This window comes from Haemaphysalis longicornis, unplaced genomic scaffold (genome assembly GCF_048455015.1).
Source record: "Haemaphysalis longicornis isolate Haplotype H1 unplaced genomic scaffold, Haemaphysalis longicornis Haplotype H1 scaffold_3, whole genome shotgun sequence".
Taxonomy (NCBI): domain Eukaryota; kingdom Metazoa; phylum Arthropoda; class Arachnida; order Ixodida; family Ixodidae; genus Haemaphysalis; species Haemaphysalis longicornis.
In genome coordinates, this window is record NW_027526335.1 from 16419838 (window position 1) to 16441648 (window position 21811).

Here is a 21811-nt window from a genome sequence, read left to right on the forward strand (position 1 = left end):
TGGAGATTGATCCAGAGCTCTTAAATACGGCGCGCCTCATCGGGTGCGTAGCGTCAGTGCTTTAAACCTCATAATGAATCAGTAGTACGTGCGTTGAAGACACGGGGCTCGGGGTTTTTTTAAAGGATGCCTCCCACCTCGTGGGTGCTCTAAGGCCCGCCCCTAGAGCCAAATCATGAAGTTTATAATCATCATCATCATAATCATCATCGCCATCATCATCATCTCTTCAACCTCCCGATCTTGCACATTATATACACACCTATAAGAGGAACAGCTGTTTTGTGTACTTCTGGTAGGACTGTTTGTACATGTCAGTCCTCTTCTGGGAGCCAGAAGCAGTTAGATGTCTTAATGGGCTGAGTGGAATGTGCCAGAGCCCCCCGAAAGCACACAATTAGCCCAAAAGGGCTGAGTGGGAAAGAAAATGTGTAGAACCTGAATGGAGAACAGCGACTGAGCGGGTAGAGGTTGGCGGGCGAAGTGTTATGAAGGTGTGGCCTAGAGTAATAATACCTATGATAAATACTGAACACTACGCCATTGAATTGTCGCTACATGCCGTCCGGTCAGGCAACGCCGGCAATTAATTCACTTCCTACAATGTTGGCTTACAGGAAAATAAAGGGGGGTGGGATACTTCCTCTCTGGGATCCTCCTACAAGCCAAGGACGGTGACGAAGCCGCTGTCACACTAACACTGACAGAACTTTCATTTCGCTATAGCGCAGTCGCTCTTCTTTCAAGCGTAAGAAGTGAGCGGAGTATTTTACCCAGTGGGCTCTAGGCATTTGTCCGAACACTGGGAATGATGGCATGCGTTTTATCTTAATTTTAAAATGAGGAAGCATTTAGTCATGGCACGAAATCACCATTTTTACTTTACCTTCCTCCTTGGTGGTGACAACGGTGACGTTGCTCGGTGCGCTCGTTCCGAACGCGTTCTCGGCGACCACCCTGATCTCGTACGTGACCACGGGCTGGAGGTTCACAAGCGTGGCTGACGTTTCGCTCGGCGACACTGGCGTCTCGTAACTGAATCCACTTAGCAGCTCTGCGATTGGATTAGACAGAATTTTTAGCGTTGGAATGCACGTGCTTCTTAAAGTTTACGGCTATACCCCTCACATTCATTGAAAACGCATTGAACTTGCGTTTTTTTTTTTTCGTTTGCTGGCTAATCTAGAACTCCTCTAGCCAGCCTCTGTCATCTGGTGGCGGGACATGCACGCAAAGCGGTGCACGCTGGCAACATTTACCGAGTGTATACTTTCACAGGCAAGGGGAATCCGCAGTTTGTCGAAGCGGAAACTCGAATACCTAAGGCAGGTCAAGGTATTCTGAAAATACCTAGTTTGTTCTAAATTTGAACGTTAAGTGTGCTTTTCATGAGCCCCCATTACACTACGGAAGGCTCAAATAAAATAGCACGAGGAAAAGTGGGGTTATAACAATTGTTATAACTCCGAGCAAAGAAAGCGCCCTCTTCTCTTGTATTTATGTTTGCTAGGAAGCTGGCGCCAGCCTAACAATTGCAAAGGACGTAGAAAAAATGTATAATATAACAGGAAAAAGGTTTATGCGTATATGTCGGCTACGTTCTTAAAAGTGCGTGGTTTATTTTGAACGCTCACGCTAGAGCAATGGTCAAAATAAAACCAGGCATTCTCGGTGAAGGCTAGAGAGACTAAAGAAAGTAAAAAAAAAACCAGCACCACAGGAGTAAAAGGGCGGATGCCCGAGGTGCTCACCGCTCTCGAGCTTGTACTGCACTCTGTACTTGAGGATCTCGCCGTTCCCGTCGAACGGCGCCTGCCAATGGAGCGACGCCGTCCGACTGCTGTAGTTGGTCAGCACGAGGTTCGAGGGTGCGTCAGGTGGCTCTGAACGGCGGCGAGGGTTGGGAAAACAGAGGACACAATGGGGAATCGGGAAAGGAAAGCATCGATCGCACTGCGGACTATTTTCCGATAATTTTTTTCTTCGTGTTCACGCCGGTTGTTTGTTTCGTTTTTTTTTTTCGAAGTATTGGTAGCTTTTTTCTTCTGCAAACTTTTCAAGAGGCTCATTTTAGGACCACTTTATTTTTAAGCTAATCAAGTAATCCTTTCTTTTGGCATTCGTGTTTAAAGGAGTGCTGACACGAAATTTGAAATCTGAGATAGCTACGCAAGAAGCAGCCTTTGTATGTGGAGATAACTATCAGGAAATTTCAACCGCAACCGTTCAGTACAGCATATTTTAAATCAATTTAATTTTTGCCCGCGCGAGAAAGCTCAGAGCGGATACCCTTATGACGTCAGCATCAACGCAACGCGTTGAGAGCCTATACCCACACTACCGATGTCAAGGCTCCGGTGACGTAGCCAAAGCGCTGGCTACCGTTGGCTGGCCTGCTTCGCCTTGTGCCTGACGCTACAGTTTTGGGGCTGACGTCATGCTGCCCGGGCAGGGCAACCACGACCAGTATGGACGCGCGGATCGCCGAGGTGCGACGAGAACGGGGATGTCATGAGTGCCCTCCTGTTATGACGGCCGCCTCGTTGTTCGTTTCCTCGAAACCGAAACTTGCACGGATAGTAACGGCTGTAAGTAAGCATTTACGCTTCCCTCGACCACATAGTGTGCTATTTGATGATTACTGAGTTGGTGGGCACCTATAGCGGCGAAGAAAACGTAACATGGAAATTTCGTGTCAGTACTCCTTTAAGAACAATCCTTTATTATCAAGTCATCGTCACGGGCCCGACACACGGGATTATATGTGCGGGGAGGAACAGAACATGTCAGTACAAATTGTGTCATTACGTTGTCGTAATGACACAGTTTGAAAAATTAAAACCCATGTGCCAGACGTGGTCGTTAGTAAAGCGTCGTACCTTGAACAACGACGTGCAGAACCGTGCTGGCCTTGCTGATGTCGTTCTGGGCGACGCATGTGTAGAGTGCTGTGTCACTCCGCACTGTTCCCAGCAGCGTCAACTCTGAGGCGTAACTGTCGCTCCTGGTCACACACCTGCGCGCGTTCATCTCTTAGCACCCCACAATGTCCGTCCGCGTACGTGCGCATAGCATTTACAATCGCAAAAAAATCACACAGGCACCGGCAGGATTCGAGCCTGTGTCTGGTAGACCAGACAGAGTTAGTGGGGCTCTTCGATTTACAGTCTCGGACTCACCGCGGACTCCCCGAGAAGCAGTCCGGCATTCGATTTTCCGATGTATCCCTATGGCTTCGCGGAATTCTCGGACTACCCGCGGACTATCCGTGGTGAGTCCGAGACTGTAAATCGAAGAGCCCCAGTGTCAGTCATCTTATTCATTGGGCTACGACCGTAAGTTAATACGCGAGAGTCAAACGGCTTACTCCCTCGCCTGCAACGGTGCGGAGTACTTTTAGGACCTCCCAGGGTCCGTCCGCGTACATCCGTGCGCACACCACCATCAAGCGAAATTCGATTTGAGCCGTGAGTTGCAGTTTCATTTAGGGAATCATCAAGGTGCAACTCACGGCTCAAATCGAATGACGGTCGGGGCGCAAATGGGATGTCACTCGGGGCGCAACTTGGATGTCATTTTGAGTGATGCTGCCATTGTTTGAACGCAAGCCCATCCCTGTTAGCGAACGGAACAAGAAATGAATGTCGTTTTCATAGTGCAAAGGAATCCCCCTACACATCCCGCTTTCCTCGTCGTGACCGGTGGTCGTGCTTTTCCAACAAAAAGTTATATTACAACTAATTTATCGCGTTCATGTCAAAACGAAAGTCGCAGAAGCCGTTTCCCGCAGCATTGTGCTCTTTACGGACTCCTATGCGCCGAATTGCGCTACAGAAACTACGATCCATCTCCCGGGGGTTTAGGTTGATGATGATAGTGGATGCTTAATTATGCAAGGCTAACAAGGGAAAAGAGAGCCAAAGAACGAGTTATTTAGTGAGCGATGTAACCGTTAATACTAAAACCTGTGAGTATAACTAAAAGTGAAACGAATTAAAAGACAATGAAGATGGCTGGTGCACAGAACCAGGGTGATCACGCATGATATGACAAGGGCTGCAGTAATTTTATCTCCGCTAAATGTTACAAACACGTTGGACAGAAAACATTGGTTCGTCGGCCAGAAAGTATGATGGATGCAGTGGAATGTGGCGTCTGTAGAATTCGGGTATGGGAGCATTACTACATGGCTACGGCGTTAAACAACGTGAAACAATACTTTCAATTGACAGAGCATGGTTAACTTACATACTTCAGGTTCCCTAGCTTTATTTTCCCACATTTTTCGTTGCGATGAAAAAAGCCGGCTGCACGAAAGTCATTCCCGACGCTTGGGAGAAGGTCAATCCTACGTGGCTGTTGGAACTGCGGTCCACGTTAAAATACAAGCGCCGAATTTTAGCCAATCAACTTTGTTTCCCCGGAAATCCGAGTGCGGCTTTCTTGTTTTCCGCCAGGAACTTCATGTCCGGCAGACACCGACGCTCGCAAGACAAAACTCCGCATAACCACACAGGAGCGCGTATAGACGTTTCTACTTCGTTTCAGGCACTGTTAGCGCTCTTGGCAAACACCAAGTTTAATCCCGCTTTCGTAATGTCAAGGCTGTAGAGGTTGCGTAAGGGGAGGCGCCTGGCTTCCGCGCGCGAGGAAATTCCCCACCTGTCTGTCCAACGTGCAAAGCCGATTAGGGTAATTAAGGCCCGAGCGGCGAACAGGAAAGCGGGCACAGCTAATGAGGCGCGGAAGGGCGCGGGCCCGGCGCACGCACCTGGAGCAGTTGAGCAGCGGCCGGTAGTTCTTCTCCCAGGCGAAGACCACGGGCGGGTCGCCCGCGTGCACGGAGCACTTGGCGTGCAGGGCCTCGCCGCGACGCACGTGCAGCGCCTTAAACGCCTCCCGGAACTTGGGTGGCTCTGCGTGCGACCGCGGACCCCGCTTACCCTTCCGGCTCCTTGCGGAGCCTTGAGCAGACGCAAAGCTAGGAGGTCTTGTTCGCTGCTTCGCAGCTCCCATTTATTGAACAGAAGAGGCATACGTTTTTAAATATCTTGTTTCCTTTTAAATAAAAAATCCGTTAAAAACAGGGATTGTGGCATGATTAAAGGGAAGGTGACAACTGCAGAATTAGGGGACAACTTTAGAACGGCGAAGGAAGTTGCCCCTGCGCCTCATCCCCGCTGCCGGCTGGTACTCCCCGCGGCGCAAGAAGTATTTTGAACGGGACTCAAGTTGTTTGCCTTATTGATCGCACTTATTCCGCTTTCAAATTCCTGCAGCGACAACAACAGAAAAGTAGGCGTGAAACAAAAAGATGATGTTATGAATTAAGCGCAATCTCGTTTCAAAACGCGCGGACGCACGCTGACATCCGGGTCCGTCGTTTCGGCGGAGGGATGCACTATGAGGGATGAGCTATTGCCGTTCTTAACTTGTACCCGACTGTAGTGTCAGAAATGAAGAGGCCGCACCGACATAAAATTATTTCTTGAAAATGGACTTAGCCGCGAAAATGATGTCCCAATAGACATGTTTTTATTAGGTGTAGAAAATGTTTTCGAAAGCTTGCCCTGATTTTCGATAAAACGTTGTTCGACTGCAAAACCTAGGCCTGAGTCACCGTGTATATACAAGTTAATGTGCTATCACGATTTAGCGAAGATCAACTGTTATTGTCCGTAGTAGCTAGAGATATAGTGACACCGCTTTTTGTATGTCTCGGAGTACACAAGTGCAGTTGAGCCGCAGGAATGCAGCGCAAGGAAGCCCCGGGTTATCTCGCTCAATGTCAGCGCATTTTGATATTATTTAACCTACGCTGGGAGAAAGGTACGTATGCTTCGCGATAGGGCAGCCAACTCGTTTTCAGTAATTGATGAGGCGATTCTGTACTTGTTACCAGTAATCCAAACATGCCAATGTTTCAGCGTCAGTGGGGTACACCCTTTTACACAGAAGATTCAGCGTAAGAAACACTGAAAAATGCGGTGACCAAGCTCAACGTACTTCTGTTCACCCCTTTAAACGTGGACATCGGAATAGTAAGTAAATACTGAGTTACAATAAGGAAAAAAAAGTCGAAGTGAACATTGATTTGCTCGTGTTCGTGTGATAAAAAAAAACACCGTTCAATATCTGACACAAAACAACTGCAACGCTACCTTCCCATCTAGGAGGTCTATTATTAAGAGTAACTTATTGCATTAATGCGGGTAAACAAACATTTCTGCTCTAGCCAGATAACTAGATTACAAGATTTCTATATCTAGAAACACTAGATTAGCGCCTATTTAGCGTTCGTACAACGTGTTTTTAATTATTATGTCTTTTCACCCATCATGTACCCAACCTCAACACTGCACTGATCTTGTCTACCGTTTTTTATTCTTTCGGAAAGGCAGCGTATTATAAGTAGAGCTTGCAATGCCGTCTCCAGAGAGCCAATGAACCTATAATTTGTGCGTCACCTAATATTTTCCTCAGTAAAGAAACTTAATTCTTGAATATCACGCTATTCGAGCGAATGTAAGTCACAAGTTATATATACAGAAAAAAAAAACAGAACTAAAAAAACAGCCAAACAGAAAAAAAGTCCAGAGCCGTTCATTACGACGAAATATGGCTTCCACCCTGCACGAAGGCTTTAATCACCTTCGACGAAAGCTTCGCCAATTTTGTTTTAAATCTCCGAAAATACAAGAAACAGATAAAGGAATCTTCTCCGATAAATGATTACCCTTCTTACTGTGTCTGTTATAAAGACGTTGTAAAAAAAAAACAAAAAATAAATGTCGTTCCTCCTACACTATAATCTCGTATTATACTGAGCGTGAATAAAAGAGTGCTTTTCATATTTATTTATTTTCCCTCGATTTCTATCCGAATATAATAGATAGATGCATGTTCGTCGACAAAAATGTTGTTTCCAGAACTTCCCGGCTTTCTACGCTGACTCTATAAATTTCCGGGCGGAAAACACTGCGATGACAGCTCAGTGATGAATGGCAAGTTTTTTCAAGCGCGTTTATTGAGAGGAAATGCAGGTTTTATTTTCTGCTTCAGGCACGTCCACCGCGCACTGAAAGTTTTCTTCCACGGTTAAAGAAAATCTTAACTCATCCTCTAAGCCTGTACTTAAGAGCGGCTGGGGAACATTCCATCAGCAGGTATGTTCGCCCCCAACCCAGACGCTTGAGAAAAAATAGCACGAGTGCCCTTACAAAGAGGGAGATAACGAGTTATTGGCAGTTACTCCGTGAATTAAACAAAGTCACTCAGGGCCTTCAAGAAATGGAAGCTGTTAGTCTGATTTTCATTCTAAACACTGCGAAAAAGAATGACCAGTGAAGCTATGGAGCGTAATGTTAGAGTCGTATTAGCGGCTAATTCTCGTATAATTTTTGGAGGATAATTTCGATAAAACAAGAGTTATAACCGTTTTCTGTAATCATACTCTCTCCGTTGATCGCTATACTTCACTCTGCAAGCCCCAATTTGGAAAATCCAGCTTACAAAACCAAGCTTATTTTGATGCCTTGGAAGTTGGCTTCACACTAAGCATTCATGCGTTGATGAGAAGACATTTTTTTGTGCAACAGAAGCCTTCTTATATCAAGATATTTAGGGCCCAGTACCTTTTTTTTTTATTTCCTTACGAATTTTTATATACCCTGAATGTGTAGCGCGCAGTATACAATGCCGGGAATTTGAGTGGGGGCCGTAACGTGGCGCTGCGCTCGCGAGTGAATGTGGTCTACGTCGCTCGGTTGTCGCAGATAATTCGCTCGATCTTCTAGCCATAGACAACTTCGCTGTAAAAAAAAGTCAGTTGTTTTGTGACCATTTTTTATCAGACTCCTCGAATAGCAAAAGTTTTGAATCCGAAAGAATACCGGATGCTTTTGTTTAATTTGTTGTGCTTTTGTAGAGGACGCAATGCCGTCTACAACTGCAGGCACATTCGGCTGCAAAAGGCCCCAAAGGATTAAAACCTGCTCTAGTAGGCCGATGTATATTGACATAATAAACATTTCTAGTCTTTCCAACCCGTGAGATTTTTACATGCTCTACTAACAGAAGCAAAACCATGTCTTTCTTGAATACTGAACCTATATTTTCGTGAAGTGATTATTTCATTGCTCATTTTTGCATTGTCTCGATCGCTTATCTACTCAGCTAATCTATCATTTATGTACCAATATCTTCGCGAACTTACCATTGTATTGATTTTACCCATACAGATGCGTTCCCTTCGTACGCGATATAGAAGCTCAGTTGATAATTATTTTCTGATTATCTTCGTACCTCACTGACAGGTGTATCTATGGCCCTCCCCACTTTTGAGGTATTGCGTAGCGATTGTACGACTGAAGTCGAGGGTTTGGTGAAAACCCGTCTGGTCGGGAGACATGTGGAAGTAAAAAGGAGACACCGACCAAAAGAAAGCGTTAAAAACTTTGAAAGTTTAAAACAACAAAAAAACAAGACGTTTCGGCTTCGCTACGGAAGCCTTGTTCGCAATCTTTGTGAACAAGACTTACGTAGCGAAGCCAAAACGTCTTGTTTATTGTTGTTTTAAATTTTAAAAATTTTTAACGGTTTCTTTTGGTCGGTGTCTCCCTTTTACTTCGATTGTACAACTGCGGGCTATGCCATTATTCAACTTATTCGATGACTTTGTACCCTTAACCCTGACTCGCCAAACAGACCTGAGCCTCTGGCTTCAGGCTTACGCAACCAAGCCTCCTTTGTTGTGGGAAAGATTATCGCGTCGCCTCTGGTTGGAACAGCGGAGACGGGAAGGGGGGTGGTGAGTGAGTGAGTGAGTGAGTGAGTGAGTGAGTGTGAGAGGGAAAGAGGTTCCCAGCCTGCACCACATATGTATCGCAGGGGGGGGGGGGGGGGGTGAAGGGCGTTTCCTGCCTTTTTGACTGCACCCACCTCGGACGCGGAGCGAGGCTTCGTTGGTGACGGCGCCGCCGATGCCGTTGTGCGCCGTGCACCTAAAGAGGCCTTCGTCAAATTCTTCCGCGTCAGCGATCACAAGGCTTCCGTTGGGTAGCACGTAGGAGCGGAAGTTGAGTCGCAGGTCCTCGAAGCCACTTCCGCCGTCTTCCGCTGTAAGAGAGTGTGACGTCATGAAAGACGGGGCGCGAACTCGGGGCACGACACGCTTTCCTCGTTTCTCCCTTCAGTTTGCGCCGTGCCGAGCTGGCAAGGAGGAGAAATTTAGGCGCAGCGAACAGGACGGGCTGCACGCCGCGACACACGCCGAGAGCCACAATAGCCAAAGGTTTCTAAATATCGCGGAACACCGGTGCATCGGTGGCTTTTATTCACCGCGGAGCATACATAATACGTAAAACCCAAGGGACACACAGAGGACAGATTTTAGGGGATTTCTAATGTTTAATTCGTACACCACGGATCTTCGCCACATGTGGAAGGGGATATGAACTTTTGTTCTTGTAATACGAAATGGAAGCTTGCGAAAACGTGCTGACATAAACAGATATATGTAATTCTTAGTTCGAGGATAGTAGCGACTGTATTTCTGGAGAAAATAGAGCATGATACAAAATTTTCGTAATGAGACACTCGAGAAGGAGGAAAACCAAACAGAAATAAAAAAAACGGAGCCTATGTCGCTTTTTGGCAAACTACAAATACTGTACCTAATGCGCGAATTTCATATTCTCCAAGCGGGCGCTGGTAAGGAGGGCTCAATAGAACAAGGAACAAAATTACGTGTATGCTTCGCAGATTTAAACGATGTGAAGGGGAAAGCCTAGTTGGACCATCTGTTGAGCTGCTGTTGAACTTTCATGCTCCTCTCATCTGGCCACTGGCGCAGCTTCATACGCTTCCTCCCGACGGCGGTGACGACGAGCCGCCTTTCGGGCTGTTCTAGCTTCTCCCGCGTATTCTACTTTATCGGTATTCCGTGCTCTCGACTAGGGCCTGATGCGTCTTCTCCCTTTGTGACGTGGAATAAAGCTCTGATCCAATGCAGAGGGGTATGCAAGGCGCACAACGTCGTACGGCCTGTAGCCCTTTCCCGGAACCCTCCTATGGCTCTGCTGTTTCCCTTTCCCGACGCGAGCTGCATCGACCTTTCTCAGAACCCTTTTCCGGCGTTGCTGTCTCCATTTCCCGATGCGCGCTCCGATTTTCTTTGTGCAATTCTGGGAACATCACGCATTCAGTTAGACAGAATTATGTAAGTCTTCCGCTCTAATTAAAAACACTGAAGAAAATGGCTGCGGAAAACTAAGAAATAGGAGGTTTCCAGGTGTACTTTACTGTAGAAACTATTAGTATTTTTTCATAGCTGATTATTTTTGACTGCGGTCATACACCTATCTCCGGCTGGCCACTTAGCTACTTGACCCTGCAACGAACGTCCCGAGGGCATCCACTCCGTAGCGAAGCCAGTGTATACGGCCTGGGGGCGGCGGACGAGGACCTGAAGGGGGCGCGCCAAGAAGAGGGCGGGAGGGCCACAGAGAAGCCTGGCAAAGCGCGCGGCGTCTCGCACAGCGGAGCCTGGGCCCGTAATCGATGGAGTTTCCCTCGGCGGCTCGAGACAGGCGCATTCTTCGCGAAGATGCGGCGACAAAGCGCGCGCGCTCGCGCCCGCCGCTCGAGGCTCGCCTCCTTCCCCGCTCGCGACGGATTCGATGCGGTTGGCAGTTTTGCGCCCAGGGCTGGCCTTTGTGTTGGCGCTCAAGTACCGCTCCGGTTCACGTGGGCCCGCGCTCGGGAGGCGGCGGAAGAGCAGCAGTAGGCCGGAGACGGTCCAGCCTTAATGAGAGCGGCACGCGCGGGCGCCCTAGGCACACAATGGGGGGCCCAGAGACACTCCCACCCCCGAGGCGCCCTTCTCTGCCCGCACTCGCGGCGGATCTCGCACGCGACCGGAACCGTTGTGCGCGCCCCGCCAACGAGACCGTAGCGACTGATAAGGCAGCCATCTCAACTGGGCAAGGCACGGCGGTGGCTGTGAAGGAAGCCTTGCTATTATTCCGCTTTCATCGCGAATAGAAGTGTCTTATGCAGGTCTCTTGTGATCGCCGGCGCAGGGAATTTTACTATCTGTGCAAACAATGCGTTAGCTCGTCGATCCATTGGGGTGTTAGCTAGTGAATGAAGGCAGCTGCCTTCATTCACTGCCTAACACCTTGTTTGCGTTGATAACTGTTATCAACGCAGGCAAAGGCCGGTGACTGTTCAGTAAAACATACTACAAATGTCTGGCAAAAACAGACTTATAGTTTCTTACTCTCTTGACACTCACTGAACTCTAACGCCTATAGTGTCCTAACGCTGAGCTCAGCTCTTTACACTCTAGGCTTACCTTTCTCATTATTTTTTGTTTGCTTTTTTTCTCCTTTCCAACAGGTAGGCTAGCAAACTAGGCCATAGCCTGGTTAACATTCCTGCCTTTCTTTTACCTCTTTTTCTTCCTTCCTCCCTAGGTGCCCTTTGGAACATTAAAAATTGCTAGTGTCTATTATCACGGCAACCGTGAGAATTACCGTCAGAAATTTCTGACGCCAGTCGCCTCTCATTGGCTAAGCACGCTACCCGGAGATTCTATGGTATAAGTATTCCCTGAAAAGCCGTGTTCGTAGCTGCCCCTGTAGCGCTGTGGTATAGTACTGGCTTTCAAACGAGAATGCTCAGGTTGGAGTCCGTTATCGTGAGGTTCTTTTTTATTTAGCTTTCGGAATTTTCCGGTCATCGTAATTTTGTCAATGATTTTTTTACTCTGGTTCTTACTATATCAAGATATCGACGCACAGGACTTCTATGATGGGTTGGATTACGTTTAATATAGGTTGTGTTCTGTGTCGTTGGGCTGGGTTAGATTAGGTTTGTTGCAGTTGGGCTGGATTTTGGTAGGTTATAATGCGGTCAGTTAGGTTACGTAAGGTTCGGTGAGGTTATGTTATGTTAGGTTACGTTGGGAGGGGCGTAATATTATTCTGCGAATTTTAAGCCAGCCAGCTTTTACGGAAACTGCCGTGAGAATTTCCCGGAGGTAATTCTCACGGCTGCCGTGAGATTCGACGCAGTCTTAAATATTAGCAGAATATTTGAGCCGGCCTATTTGGAGTAGTCGAGGGTTAGGGAAGATAGCTGTAATCCTGGATAAAAACGTTGAATTTTTGTACTGCCTTCGCTCGACGAGCATTGAGTGCAAGCAGAGCCTTTCAATGCTTTAAGGGACTCCGGTGCAAGCTTAGAATGTGGCGTAAAGCAGGGATCATGTTAGTTTTCTTTCCGATTCTGTTCGAGATATTTACCGCTTTCCTGTACATGCGCTTGAAGTTTGTCTGTTTAAATTTGTATATTTGTTTATCCGCATCGCCATTTCTGGCATTAGTGTGGAAGGATACATAAACGATGAATACAATGTAAGCAAGAAGAAGAACAGAGGGTAAAAATGTACAATTTACGCTAATACACGTACACACACATTTTCACTAAGCCTTCACAAAAGCTTCGTTATCAACAATGCTGACTGTTGCAGCAGGTAGGGCGTTCCATCCCCGGCAGTCTTGAAAAAAATAGGGTAACTTAAATAAATCCGTTTTGCTCCGATATTGGAGCATTTATGATTGTGCTCGAGTTGCTGTGATATGTAATGGGGTGTAAGGAAGTACCTGTCACGGGGAATTTTAATTTGACTGTAGTAGATATTATCAGATAATTTTAGCCGCAATTTTTTTCTTCTTGGCCCTAGCGGTTCCCATCGCAAGGACTGTTTTAAACTCTTCGACAAGCTATACAATGATCTAGGAGGAGATATGCAACGCCAGCTAACATCAGGACATCAGGGCACCACCAATAAGTGCAACCAACTTTTTCCGCTCCCGTATTATTAATAAAGTCTGCATACTCAACAGCGTCAAAAAAGCATATCAATTATATTTTTCACTTCCGTGTTGCTTCTGTTTGTTTGTCTTCTTGCTGTCATTAACGTCTAAATCACTCTTTCGATATGTCCTTGTTCTTTTTTTGCGTGCGGAAAGGCTTAAAAAGCATGCAGGAAGTTTCTCGAAATTTATATAATTCTGGCATGATTTATCGTATGGCCATTTAAGCTATACTTCACCGAAAGGCGGTTACCTTAAATCAGTCAACCAGTGAGTACATAGGATCGGGGATTCAGGCACAGCGGGAAGCAGTGCACTCCACTTGTGCGTAAAGAGAGCCAGGTTCTTGGCCCGAAATCGGAAGGCTCTTTTGGCCCACATGTTTGACTGCTTCGCGGGAACATGGTATTTTGCTGTTAGAGCGTGCAACGTTCTCTGTGGGAGAGGACTCGAACACAGGCCGTTCCAACAAGAACCACTCTACCTACAAGTCACAGAGTTCAAACAGCGGGTCCTCTTTAGCAGTTGGTCAAAAACGTCGCTAGTGTTGAATGCGAAGCAGTAGAAAGCAGTAGGTGCTTTCCCTCCTGTGTCGTATACGAAACGGAATGACGCAGCCGAGGAGACACACAACTGGAAACCCAAGTTCTATTGAGTGCCGTTTACGTGTGGTAGCCGGAAAATTACTCCGTCTCATCAAACGATGCCTACGTTCAGCACTGTAGTTCGTGCACAAGTTTCCGAGGTCTAGGTTCCGCGTCGCGTCATCTAGTACTGGTTAGGCGAAGGTCACAAGCAATGCCCTAAGCAAACCAAGGACGGGCTGAGGGAGCATTGACGCCTGAGAGGTGGGCTAATCGAGATAGAAATATATATATAGAGAGACAGAGACAGAGAGAGAGAGAGAGACAGAGAGAGAGAGAGAGAGAGAGAGAGAGAGAGAGAGAGAGAGAGAGAGAGAGAGAGAGAGAGAGAGAGAGAGAGAGAGAGAGAGAGAGAGAGAGAGAGAGAGAGAGAGAGAGAGAGGGACATGGGTCGATATAGTGTCCGCACTCAGCGAATTATTTACTATTTTTGAGAAGCAAGAAAGCGAATAAAATGACTAAAGTGGATAAAGGTAGGTGACATTTAAAGGAATATCAACGTTTCCCGGGCTTATCGCGGTTGCATTGGAATTCACAATTTAGTTTTTTTTTAACTTATAATAATGTTCTTCTCTTTCGTTCTGAGTTCTACGCAGCTGCGTGATATTGCATTTACGAGCATATCCAGCGTAGCGGGTGCTCCCAAACTTTGTCTTTGAATTACTCCTGGGAGGAAATGGTCCCGGATACGGGGATACAACTGAGCACGCGGCCGCGGCCGCTTAAAACAGACACTACGTACGGCCTCATGGCGGTTGTTTTTTCGTAATGATAGAAGTTCGTCTACTCCAGCTAGCAGTCCAGCGCTTGCGCCGGCTTTATTTTGTTTGTTATAGGATCGCCTTCGTTGCATGTTCAGTCCTTTATCTGAAGGCTTGAGTGTATATACGCGCAGCCTGGCGTATAGGGTGAACGCTGCAGCTTCAACGCGTCAGGTGTCGTGCAAACTCTCCGGCAAATGACATCGGCGTTCTCCTCCCCGCGTCCCCTGGTGGTTGACGTTCGCTGTGTCGTCTGTTTACTCCGCATCCCTCGACGGCCCGGGCCAGCGAATCCCACGAGTCGGCGCACACAGCGCACCGCCCAGCGCTCCAGCCCAGAATCTTCGGCGTCGCCAGCGGGGCGCGAGGATCCGGCCGAGAGTGCGCCGCGGCCTCCGCCGAGTGTCCTCCCGGACGGCTTCTTTCATTACGGGCCGTGGGCTCTTTGTGAGGGCGGCTCTCCGAAAAATGGCCAGACCCCCGGGGAGGAAGGACGGCGTGGCCGCTCCAAGGAGCATTCCTTCACGCGTTGGCGCCCGCGTTACCGACACTGTTCCTGCGAGGGGCTTCTCCCTTCCTGCCTTTATACCCGTCCTTTTTTCGGGAAAGCCTATCCCTTTTCCTCTTCGTTTCCTTTGCTTGCCGAAGCCCGAAAGAAGGTGGCGTGCTCCAGGTCACCCCATTCGGCGAACGCACCCTCCGGCGAGGCTCGAGCGGGTCGGTTGAGAAAATGGGCTCGCGGTACCGTTAAATGGACAGCAGGCTCTCCAGACCGTCCTTAGTCACGTGAGCGGTGCGCCAAGGTAAACAGCGGGGGGAGCGAAAGGGAGAGAAAGAATAAAGGAAGCGAGGAATTTAGGCCGAAGGAGCAGGAGGGAAACAGCAGATTGCAAGACGGCGCAAAATGCGCCGCCTATAGAGCGGTAATGACAGCGAACCAATCAAAAGCACCTGGCCTGATTGCGTCATAGCGTGACCCGCGACGATTTGTTTTCACTGGTGTGGCCTTTATCGCGGAAGTTCTCAAGCTTTTGTTTCTCTTTCGAGACAGTCGAGTCGCTTCGCGCGTACAAGTTTGGGGCTGTTTGTAAGCGGAAGTGCAAGGCATGGGCGTTAACGTTCCGCGGTGGACGCGGGGAAATGAGAGGGCGCAACGTAAGGAAGCCCAAGGCACTCCTCCTCTCATCAAGATGCGTGCGAAGACACTGACCACGATTCTTGAGGGAGGCCGCATTGTATAATTAACGCTGACAACTAAATTCATAAACAGGGGATTGCTCAAAGTGAAGCACTTGTTACTACGTTCTGAGGTTACTGAGGGTACAAGTAACTAAGGCTTGGGATTGGGCTATACATTATTTGAACAAACAGCGCAAGGACGCGGACGAAAGAACGGAAAAAAAGACAGTACAAACACTACTGACAATACAAGCTGATTTGGCGCTTGTACTGCATTTTTTCCGTTCTTTCGTCCGCGTCCTTGCGCTGTTTGTTCAAATGAGGGTACAACTCTTCTCAGGGTACTCCGAGCGACATGCATCATTTAAAGTTCTTGATAATGGCTTTTATAGCGTATTCTAAAAGCTACACTTGGGCTGGTTACGACAATTATGGAAACGAGAACTGCTGCCAGATTTGCTTCTGTTTTAATTTGCAATCGCTTATTCGGCTACGAGTTCTATATTATCCAGGTTATGTTAATTAACCGAAGCCCTAAATACAAGACCTCAGTGCCGGGGCTGAGCGGGTTGGAAAAAAGGTTCCCTTCACGACGATGCTAAGTTGCGCTGGCTACCACTCCCAATCGTAGGATGGAGCTACATAAACGTAAACACCCGGAACATAGCGAAGAATGCAGCAGCCCAGGTAGCCGAGCGGGTAGCACATCAGGCGCGTATTCCTAATGCCTTAGGCTGGGTCGACCCAACTCTGGGCGAGTGTTTTTCGCTGCTTTCTGTATAACTAAAAATGGTGATCCTAAGTCGAAAAACTGTGGTTGATTCCTCTGTTATAGGAATCAGTAAAACACGAAAGTGAAATGTGCAGCGAAATTTGAAGCTGAGAATGATTTGCGTGTCGGTGGCCGTCTTGTGGGTGTGCTTGGCGAGCGATGTGCTGCTGGTGGCTCACTTCGGCAAAAGTGTACTGGCGCAATTTCCATGACGGATATGACGTCGGTGAAATCTTGGGGTATCGCGGCATAAAACATTTTCGTATTAAAATATAAAACACCAAACGAACAACCCTAAGTGTAATGTACTCTTTAGTACTAAAGGTTGTTTCCCCGCAAGAAGACTGTGTGCAGGGGTGGATCCTTTACGGTCGCTTGCTTCGTTGTACTGGCGTTACTTCCTTGACGGATATGACGTCAGCGAAATCTTCGTGTATCCGGGAATAAAACACTTTCGTGTTAAAACATTTAAAGTTACTTTCCCAGTGCTTTCCTCGGCAACCTAGACTGCTGGTCTTCCTTTATATTGTCGTTGCTTTCGTTCATAAAGCCCTTCCTTTATGCGCAAGCCCTACTGGTTGCAGGGAGAGGCTAGTCCATCCCGTATCAAAGGCAGATAGGAAAGGCACAATTATGCCATCTTAGGATAAGAGCGTAAAAAACAAGCTACAGTCTGAGAGACAATCGAATAGTTATGCGATCTTACCTTTCGAAACATACAGGAAATATTGAGCTGATGTAGCTTAGCCGGTTCTTCAACGTTCTGTAGCCCGTCCAATGTAAGTGCTGATTTTTGCTTCTTCATTAAATATGGTGATATTAACCCTTCATCGTTACCTTTTTTTTTACTTTTTAGGGTGCCCTTTATGACGTTTAAAAGCCCAATGCGTGTTTCAAAAACGACGTGCGTAATACACATTTGTGCCATTCGTCGCGCAATAAGAGTATTTAATTACGGCATACTTTTCAAAATTTTTCAGCAAGGCATTCAAGTTGGAAACACATGTTGTTTAAACGTCAGCTCAACTACAACTCTCGATTTTTGTTTGCGAGCAGTTTGTTCATGGCTGCGGGTGGAGGGGGATTTTTAAAAAAAGTAACGAAGGTAATTCAAAACAAGGGATAAAATGAGCTCGTGGACGAACGCGCCTGCGTGTTGAAAAAATAAAGTCCTGAGCTGGGGCAATGACCAACAATCTTTCAGACGTCACCCCAAGATGGTAGGGCAAGTACAGAAAAAATAAAAGCGACGGCAATAGGAGGACCTCGGAGGTTGTAAGCGCTGGAGCAAAGAAATATTAACAGCAATAATAAAGAAAGGCTTCGGAGGTAATCGATCACCTGGGGAATTAAAATTGGTTTTAAATTTTGTCGTCTTTATTGAAAGCATTTTCAGTGCTTCTTGGAAAGAGTCAAGTCTCACTATTTTGCTTTGTTTATTGCACACTTCTGAGTTCTTCCGCTTCCGTGAGGCATAAAGGGATCGTCCTCGAATTGATCGTCCAGCCCCTGAATTGCCGCTTGCTCTAATTAGGCCCATTCATGCGACGTTAGGTCACACAAGCGTTGTTGATTTTTTTTTTATGTAATTATTTAGCATGCAAAAATGGTGAACCTGAGCAGACGTCTGAGAAAAATAGTTATGACTTTTAGGTTACTACTGATTTAAAAGCATGGACCTTTTTTCAGAAGAGACACAGATTTGAACAGGAAAGATGACTTTATTGTACTTCTGAACCAAACGTTTTTGCCCCGCATGGTCATGCAAAATGTTTTGTCTTGATTTGTGCGACTTGAATAAAATCACAGTGCGATTCCCAGATCGCGTGATCCGATGGAAATTAGATAATTTTGTGCACAATAACACGTACGCAAGCTCTATTGCAGGCAGGCCACTATGCTGACCTGCACTCTTAAAGTGTATGGCGAATATGTTCGCTGTTTTTGGGTATGTATTTGAGTTTTGTAAATAAATTGGCGTGGTTTATTTTTTAGAGTTTCTACACTAGCATGTTACTTGAAGGCCAGAGTCATTTGGGCGATATTGCTGAAAGTCCTACTGGCCTGCAGAGCGGTTTGACTCGCTGAGGACTGTTACGCCCCTGGGTGAGGGCAGCTGCGGGTCATGCTTGACGACGCGTCGCTGCCGCTGGACTCCCACCTTAGCCATCAGCGCACTCTCCGCTTAGAACGTGCGTCTGAGCCCGCCCGGGCGTCGCCTAGCAACAAGGTCTTTTACGGCGAAGCAGTATATCTCTAACCAGCCAAGGAAACTTTCGTGTCGGCGTCAGCAGAAAACTCCCAGGCTACTACCGGCTACACAAGACAACATCCCAGGCTTCTACTGGCTATTGGCTACACCGTGGCTACACAAACAAACCGCTGGCACCGCCGGGGATCTAACCTGGGCCCGCATAGAGAATAGGAATGAGAGCCAGTCGTTTTGGCGTCTAAGCCAAGCCATTACACGGGGAACAGGGAGACAGACGGTGGTTTAGATTCAGCGTCTGGGGAGGAGGAGGGCTCTCTTTGGCGTCGATGCAGGAAACAAGAGTTAGGGGAAATCACTGAGGGAAATTACGCCAAAGACATGCGTGTTGCCCTCCTCTTCACCCTTTGAAAGGCGCTAAAAGTGGCCGCCCGAAACAGCGCGTTCCAAACTGCCCAGTAAGGGGCAGGAACGTGCGACATGAAAGCAAGTGCAAAAAGAACACAACTCCAGCTCGCGCTGTTCCAGACAAGGGGCGTGCGAGCACTGCGAACGCGGGAAATTTGAATTGCGTTGTACAAACCTCCTTTCAATTCGTCAATGGAGGAGTGAGACAGAGAGGCGAAGAGCGTGATGGGTGGTAGCAGTGAGCAGGTGCAACGTGTGTAAATTCAAGTGACGTCGTTGTGGGTGTCGTTTACAGCTTCGCGGTCGAACCCCTTTCACACCGTGGATTGCACCCAATTTTTTTCCTGTGTTTTAATTATACGCATCACACGCTACGGAACGCCTCGCGTTGACGTGGGTTTAGGAGCCGTTCCACTAATTCCAACGCCACATATGTCGGCTGTTTCGCTGAATAGGCAATTGAACCTTTCCCATTGAAAAAATAAAACAACAACAAAAAAACTGGATGACATTATCGAACTCTGCTGCAGTCTATCTCATTAATTCTCTGTGACGCGATGCGTGATGCATGCAGAGGAGGAAACAAAACGTCGGCCTGCTTCACCCACCGTCCCTTCGTTAACTAGCGGGCAAGAGCTGAGGCACGTCCAACAGCAGTGCCATTTCTTATAGCGTGTCTCTTCCGAAGGCACAGCGTGCGACAGATTTGCGGGCTGCAGAGTCAACGAGAGTGGATTTGTGATCGGGGAATAAAGTGTGGCAGCCGGCGGCGCCGAGGCGGCTAGTAACACGAACAAAAGACCGCTCGCTCGATTTGGCCACGGATCATTCCGCTGCCTGCCCGAGAGGGCGTGGTCATCGCGCGTCGCAGAAGGGGTGAAAGAAGTGAAAGAAATAAAACGCTCGGGACCGTAAGAAGAGTGTTTGGGCCAGCACTTATTTTTTGTCCAGTTTGGTGCGCACAGACAGACGGGGCCTCAAAAGACAGCAGAGAGAGAATGGAAGGGGCCGCGAGAGGCGAGTGGAGGCGTGTTCGGTGTCGCCCTGCGATTAGCTCGGTCTACGGCCCTAGGTTGTATACGATTGCGCCCATAGCTTTATGACAGCGGGGCGTGCCGCCGATGAGTCAGCAAGACTCGGTTCCGTAGAAACGAACCGCGGCCCCTCGCTGGCTCGTTCGCCGACGGCGGCTGCTGATTCGACACACTCTAGGGCCTTTTTCTTTTTCAGTGAGCGTTCGTTGTTTGCCTTTCCCTCTGTTTCTGTACTCCTTCTTCCTCGCTGAGCTCGGGTCTCGACAGAGTTGAGTCTTTCAATAGAAAGTCGGAAGAGAGAAGTGTTCTGTGGGAAAGCTAAGATCTTCCTGTTTTTGCAGGAAGCCGCAAACTTAAGGCTGACCGAACACACCCTTTTCGACAAACATTCTCACAGTTTTCGTTGTGCGTTACCGTTATGGCTTCTTTTGGCCTGTACTTTTCCGTCGGTGATTCGGCAGGTTCAAAATTTGCTGAATATGCCCTTTGTGCTGCAAAGAAGAATGAGGTTTTTCTATCATTTTTTTACAAACCACTGTTATCTGCGTTCTTCCTGGCTCGTTTCAACTTAATAATGGAGGCTCCGTAGTTATGAATATTTTTCTTCGTCCCGAGTGACGTTCAAACGCAAAAATTTGATTCAAGGCATTATATTGAAAGCAGTCCACATGTTTTGTTGTCAAGGTTTACGATACGAAATAAACATTCGCGGGTGGCCATTTAACTACCACAGTGATCGGCCAAAAAGTTCATAAGCCTCTTTCGTATAACAGGCTTTCATACCAACCTTCCGACTTCACCTTAAGCTCTCTCTGGTGGGCGTAGTAAAGCGGTGAGGAGTGGCATCATCGGTTCTCCTCTAAAATTATCGAGCCCTTTTGCCGTTAAGAGGACGCTGAAGCGAGTTGTCAACATTACTTAATTGCCCGACCAGGTTAAAGCATACGATGCGTAGGCCATTCTTTACTTTTTGGGTTGACTGACACACGTTTTCTTTTGTGTGTGTGTGTGTGTGTGTGTGGAAGGGGGTGGGGGATTATGTTCGGAAGTGCCGCTTCCCTCACGCCGTCCATCTTGCTGATTTGCTGACGTCATCTGTTACGCCACATTGGCAAGTCTGCAGGGCTAAATGGAGCGAATTGATGAAATGTTTGTTCTGTAAACCTGTGCGTGAGTGTTTCAAAAATGTCAGAGCCCTGAAATCGAGGAAAAAATAAAAATCTGAAAGGTTAGTTATAAAAACACATTGCAAGCCACTGTGAAGTCATCGCGGAAGTTGGCGCGACGGCCACGAACGTCGTACGGTGTTTTTTTTTTTTCGGCGTATGAACGCGTAGGCGGCCGATGAGGTAGAGTGGCCGAGCCCACGTTTATTGAAGTTGCGACGCCTGTTCCATGGTGACAGACGAGCAGCAAAGACGGTGCTTCGGAGAATCCGCGTGGGCGCAGCTTTGAACCCGCCAATAAAGGCTTCATGGAGGATGCAAGTTCCCCCAGAAACATGCCCCTTCTGTAAAGCCTCTGCTACTGAATCAACCCTAGACAACCTTCTGGGGACATGCTCGGGTCTCCAGGCAGCGCGAGATCATCACATGAGGGCCCTCGGATACCAACCGGGACGATCACCTGACCTTCGCCGCTGGACGCGCAGTCCCCAATAACGGCCCCTCCTGGACTTCATTGTAGAGACAGGACTGTTGCACTACATTTAGTTTATGCCAAAGGGCGTACTTGCGTAATAAAAAAAAGCGTGCTGTTCCAACCCGAGTACCCGATGTGTTCTGAGCGCGAGCTGGTTGATAATCATGATAGTGACCTCTGGTAAATATTTTTTTTCATTTCAATAAAATCCCCCCCCCCCTCTCTCTCTCTCTCTCTCTCTCTCTCTCTCTCTCTCTCTCTCTCTCTCTCTCTCTCTCTCTC

At 47.7% G+C, this 21811-nt stretch overlaps 1 protein-coding gene across 1 annotated transcript in view; it reads right to left on the reverse strand.

Moving 5' to 3' along the window:
• Positions 1 to 21811, reverse strand: part of LOC144174031 (cell adhesion molecule Dscam1-like) — a 233129-nt gene that overhangs the window by 61454 nt on the left and 149864 nt on the right. The window contains exons 12-16 of the mRNA XM_077702433.1: positions 8941 to 9117; positions 4772 to 4916; positions 2880 to 3016; positions 1752 to 1883; positions 887 to 1054 (exon numbers count right to left, since the gene is read on the reverse strand). Coding sequence (XP_077558559.1) covers positions 887 to 1054; positions 1752 to 1883; positions 2880 to 3016; positions 4772 to 4916; positions 8941 to 9117 — 759 coding nt within the window. The remainder of the gene's footprint in view (positions 1 to 886; positions 1055 to 1751; positions 1884 to 2879; positions 3017 to 4771; positions 4917 to 8940; positions 9118 to 21811) is intronic.